We start from the raw sequence: 6000 nt of genomic DNA, 5'->3' as shown, positions 1-6000 counted from the left end.
CGTACACTGTGGTACTCATGTGGTGGCGTACACTGTAGTACTCATGTGGTGGCGTACAATGTGGTACTCATGTGGTGGCGTACACTGTGGTACTCATGTGGTGGCGTAATTTTATTAATCAAAAATAAAAACTTATCCTTATGCCGATTGTTGATTTTGTTGTTCGACCATCCTGGTTTGTGAAGTAGATGGTAGAGATTCATCGGCTGATGCTGGTGGGTAGTCTTCTTCCGCCGATACGGTTATCTGGTCTCCAGGTTGTTGCTCAGCGGAGGCGGCATGTGATCCCACTTGGGCGGTGCGCGCTCTGCACCAGCCTCGTTGATTCTCGTAGGTTTTCTTTGATTCCCATTGATCTGCAGGAATAAAAAGTTTCTCTGAGTAGCGCATCTGTTATACTTGCGTTACTTGTAACTATGTAAGTTTGAGACTATTAATGCGATTTTATTGTAGGGTTCTCGGAGGTTTTCGTAGATTTCTCGGAGGTTCTCGTAGATTTCTCGGAGGTTCTCGTAGATTTCTCGGAGGTTCTCGTAGATTTCTCGGAGGTTCTCGTTGATTTCTCGGAGGTTCTCGTAGATTTATTGAAGGTGGGATAAGAATGTGTAAGGTGTTGTTCGTTGTGTAAGGATATCATGGTCTTCAGATGAATTTTGTGGTGAAATTTTAGTAATCAAAAATAAAAACTTATCTTTTGTATTCATTGATCAGTTGATTGTTGATTCCGTCGCTCGACCATGCTGGTTTGTGAAGCAGACTGTACAGGCTTATCGGCTGATGCTGGAGGGTAGTCATTATCCGCCGATACGGTTTTCTGGTCACCAGGTTGTTGCTGAGCGGAGGCGGCGTGTGATCCCGCTTCTGATGACGGAGTAGGGACGTCCGTATTGTTTGTAAAAAGTGTGACGTCAGCACCGCCGACGTTGCGGTCATTACTTTCTTGATGAATGACTCATGTTTGGGTTTCCGAAACAAAACTTCACGAGAACTTCACGAGAACTTCGTATATTGCACGAGAAGCATAACAACGTTTCAGAGATATCCGTACAGTACAACGGCTCGGACACGAATCAATCAGTGCTAGACAGCACGGCCGTATTTATGGGGCTTCGTACCCGTGAGCGTGTTGATACGTTTTAAACACGTGAGCGTGTTTACACGTTTTTCAAACACGTGAGCGGGTTTACACGTTTTTCAAACACGTTTTAAAGTATTGAAATTACAATAAAAGGAACTGTTTAACATCAATTTCTTATCACAGAGTAATTAGTTGATGATCAGTAGGTAAATAGTCATATTTGCGCCGACATACACATAACTGAAGAAAAAGTATATTATTACTTAACAAAGTAATATGATTATCGATTTGAAATCGATTAAAATCAATTGTATTTATGATGACAGCTTTGACAGTAAGCTGACATGACGTTTGTTCATAGATTATACAATTATTTTTTGGCGCTTGTTGGTTTTTTTCTGCTCTACTCGTTTTGTATCTTCGACGCATTTTGAGTGTGTATCTATCGGGCTGTTTTTATATTTTCAACGATCACTGCTTTATTATTACGGATTCCAACTCTGCCAGCTTTGTACGACAATTGCTTCTACACTGGACACCGAAGATCGCTCACACGTTTGACTTGAAATTGTTGCATTGGATACTGTTGAAATTATGGATCGCTGTGTGAATTGTGGGATGGCAATTCCATATTCCATACCTGATATATATCATTGATATTCATTCTTATTATGACATTTAAAAGATTATTCAATGGATATAATAAACATTTACTTATGCTTAAATAAGTTATTATTCAGCTCTTTTAAAGAGATTGTAACATAACTTAACTTTTACTAAACTTGATTAACTCGGCTCTCAGATTGAGAAAACTTTTATAATTTTCAGCAAGGTACTGATAAATCTGAATCTATTAATTCATATTAGTTTCATCACGTTACATTCGGGCCCAAAAATGTATGTAATCGTTTCAGTCTCCTTTGGTTTAATCGTAGTCAATCCAGGAATTTTGATGTCAAAGATGCACGTCGCTCTGGTCGCCCTATTACGGATAAAATGGATGCCATTTTTAAAAAAGTGGAGCAAGACCGGCATATCAGTAGTTAAGACGTAGCTGAAGAACTGAGAATTGACCACAAAATAGTTTTGGCGCATTTGAAAAAACTGGGTACACAAAAAAGCTTGATATTTGGGTCACGAGCTTACTGAAAGAAACCTATGAACCATTCAATGAAGTATTCATTTGTGATTCTTTATTACGACGTAATGAAACCGAAACGTTTTTGAAGAAGCTGATAAGTGATGATAGAAAGTGGATCACGTACGACAAGAACGTGTGAAAAAGGTCGTGGTCAAAGGCCGATCAGGCTTCACAGACTGGTGAAACCCGGGTTGACTCGCAACAAAGTGATGCTGTGTGTGTGGTGGGATTGGCAGGGCATTATTCATTATGAGCTGTTACCACCAGGCAGGACCATCGATTCTGAACTCTACTGCGAACAACTGATGAGATTAAAGCAAGAAGTTGAGAGAAAGCGGCCGGAATTAATCAACAGAAGGGGTGTGGTTTTTCATCATGATAACGCTAGACCTCACACATCTTTAGCCACTCAGCAAAAATTAAGAAAGCTTAGCTGGAAGGTGTTAATGCATCCGCCGTATAGTCCTGACCTTGGACTTTCCGATTTCTACCTGTTTCGGTCTCTTCAGAATTCTTTAGGCAGTGTCAGGTTAACATCACGAGAGGACTGCCAAAACCAATTGTCGCGATATTTTGATCAGAAGCCCCAAAATTTCTTTAGCAATGGGATCATGTACCTACCTACAAGATGGCAAAAAGTTATCGAACAATATGGTACCTACCTACATACTTATACTTAGTTAAATGTAAATAAACTATATTAAAAAATGTTGTGAATTCTCTTAAAAAATGCGAAGAAACTTTTTCCCCAACCTATTACTTGGAAAATTGGAATGATTATGGGAAAGGATAAAAGTAGACTAAGTCTCCAACTGCCAACTCCAACAGCCCTCTAAAAGCCCTTGGGCGTCTCCACTGCACATGACTTCCAAAAAGAATAATACTTGGCGACCATGTGGTGACTATCGCGCTTTAAACACCAAAACTGTTCACGATCAATATCCAGTTAGTAATATGAACGATTTTGCCCATAATCTTGCTGGAGCCACTATAATTATTTAGTACTCTTGATCTGGTGAAAGCTAATCATAAAATTCCTGTTTTTACGGAAGATATACCAAAGATGGCCATTGTTACTCCTCCTTTGGCCTCTTTGAATTTCCTTTTATGACTTTCGGGTTACGCAATGCGAGACAAACGTTCCAGCGTTTTATCGAAGAAGTTACACGAGTTCTCGATTTTTGTTTTCCTTACGTCCATAATATCGGTTCGAAGGGTGGGGTAGCCGTTGTAACTATACTGATACCTTAGAACTTATATCTGAAGGTGGGTGGCGCATTTACGTTGTAGATGTCTATGGGCTCCAGTAACCACTTAACATCAGGTGGGCTGTGAGCTCGTCCATCCATCGGAGCAATAATAAAAAATAAAAAAATATATTTTCACCAGATGAAGCTCGTCATGAGGAGCACCTTGGAATTCTGCTTAGTAGTCATAATAAGTATTTTTGGCGCAAAATGTTTCTTACTGTAATTATGCTTAAGCTTATTTGATTTTCTATACCACATTTTCAAATTTTAAATATACAGAAATGTAGTTCTCAATCTATACATTCCAAATATATACTTAACTCAATATCGACAAAAATGTGATTTACTGTATACATCGTAAGAACGGCAGTATATAAAGCGGTAGTTTTTTTTAATTTGTTCGTTAATTTGGTTATAGGAACATAAGAAAAGATATCAAATAATTTATAAAGATGCCCTCTACACCTCAAGGCAACAAGGTACTAGATTCAGCCTACCTATTAATTATAATAGTTTCTAATTCATCCAGTGTTTGTCTGTAACGTATTTAGCGTATCGTTGGTCGGTCGAAAAATAATAGTAAAAAACAATAACTGTCTTAAAGATTTATTTTTTAATAACTGTACCCCAAAATTTGACGTCCATATTTACAAAAAAAATATTCAAATGATTTCGTAGGCAACAACCGTCAATTCTTCTAAGATCGTCTGACAAAGTTACGATTGCCTCCAATAGATCAATCAACAACATAATATTACAAAAGATGAGATGTTTGAAAAAAATCAAAGTTTAAATAAATACAATTAAAAGTATAATTTAATAATAAAAGTAAGACTGAAATTTTGTAGCAAACTATAATAATACATTATAAAGTAGCATACAGCTTTGAAAATTAAGAAATTGAACAAGAAGTAAAATTTTACGATTCCTCCATTACTGAGTCAGACATGAAAGTATCCGCATTTAGAAGGTAAGTTTCACACAAATTCTTCTTATCGAATTGGTCTAAAATTTCATCGTCCAGATATTTGTTGATGATGGTAGCGCAACGCATGTCCATGGCGGCATGCGGTAACGGCGCCAGCAAGTTGTGTTCGGTGACCCCTCCCCGCGACAGCCGCTGCCATTCTGGCGGAGCGGAGCGCGCGATGAGCGGAGAGCGCAGCAGGACGAGCCGGGAGCGCAGGGGCGCCGCCGGGCCGCCGTAGCGCCGCGCGTAGACGAGCCGCGCGCACGCCGCCTCGATCTGTGCACGCGCGTACTGCGCCGAGTGGGACACGTGACCCAACAGCGTTCGCACTCCCGCATCCACTCGGTCATTCCACAGAGTACGTTTCGAAAATGCGTTCTCTACTTCCCTAAAGTGTTCACGGGCCATAATTTTAAGCATGTGCCTTGCCACGGCCTCCTCGAGCTGATCTGTTTTGAATCCTTGCAGTTGATATTCTATCTCATTCAACACATCATTTGGTGATCCTCCCAACAAAAACAATGTACCCGTCAGACCTAAAAGTAAACAGCGGATTAATAAAATACAAGCTCATTACTGCTTAGTCAAGAATGAAACGTTCAAACGTAAACTTACCGTGTTCTTCCAGAATAGCCGTGATTTCTAACGCAACAAATATACCAGTTTCATATCCCAAAATGTAGAAATTATTTTTGATCGCCGATTTTCTTAGCAGCGACTGAAAAGTAGATTCAATTTAATTATTTTCATGAATAACCGACTATAGCATTGATGTACGAAAATATAATTCAAATTATCAGCATGTAAATTGAACAAAATCTAATAGATGCCTTACATTGGCATATCGTCGTGCTGTTTGCTGTATGGTCTCGTCCAGCTTGTCCAGCCCGGGTTGCAGCACGAGCGCGGGCAGCTTGAGTCGCTCGCACAAAGCTCGGAACCGCCCGTGGTGTCCCTCCAGACCAGGGACGATACACAGCGATGTCACTCTCACGTCGAACTCGTCATCACGCTGCAATTTTTTTAAATGTCACTAGCAATTTTTTACCTAAGCTATTTAAGTCATTTTGCTGAAGCTTACCATGGTCGCGCTACTGGTGAGTGTCGGCATGAACACCATTTCAGTTGTGGCTAGCAGTTCGTCTGGATCTACATACGAATAGAACGCTTCCAACCCTTTCTTAGTACTATAACCAGGCGCAACAATAGCGTCCTCTATCTCGTTAATTCTGTAAAATTGATAAAAATATAAAATTCGGTTTGGTCATAAAGTTTAATGCTTTGTCCGATTGACATTAATTCGCTCTCTGATTGTTATTTCATCGATGGCTAAACGTATTTGAACCATATTTGAACAATATTACACTTACTAATATTATTTAATATCAAACTAAAGCCCTTTTTACTAGTGATACGGCGTCGTATGTAGACCCGCATGTTAGTGCGACCATTTCTGTTACGCTGCAGTTATGCGTTTCGATTTGAAGGGTGGGGCAATCGTTGTATTATAAAACTAAGACTTAAAATTAAATTAAAAACTTAAAACCTCAAGGTGGGGTTG

General features: G+C 39.5%; 1 protein-coding gene across 1 annotated transcript in view; it reads right to left on the bottom strand.

Moving 5' to 3' along the window:
* Window positions 1-4067: 4067 nt before the first annotated feature.
* Window positions 4068-6000, bottom strand: part of LOC114240552 (fatty acid synthase-like) — a 52115-nt gene continuing 50182 nt past the window's right edge. The window contains exons 34-37 of the mRNA XM_089733917.1: window positions 5521-5668; window positions 5275-5451; window positions 5055-5157; window positions 4068-4975 (exon numbers count right to left, since the gene is read on the bottom strand). Coding sequence (XP_089590043.1) covers window positions 4389-4975; window positions 5055-5157; window positions 5275-5451; window positions 5521-5668 — 1015 coding nt within the window. The 3' untranslated portion in view covers window positions 4068-4388. The remainder of the gene's footprint in view (window positions 4976-5054; window positions 5158-5274; window positions 5452-5520; window positions 5669-6000) is intronic.

Source organism: Bombyx mandarina, chromosome 16 (assembly GCF_030267445.1).
Source record: "Bombyx mandarina strain Sakado chromosome 16, ASM3026744v2".
Lineage (NCBI taxonomy): Eukaryota > Metazoa > Arthropoda > Insecta > Lepidoptera > Bombycidae > Bombyx > Bombyx mandarina.
The sequence above is the reverse complement of the archived record's forward strand: the minus strand, read 5'-3'. Positions and strand labels throughout refer to the sequence as shown.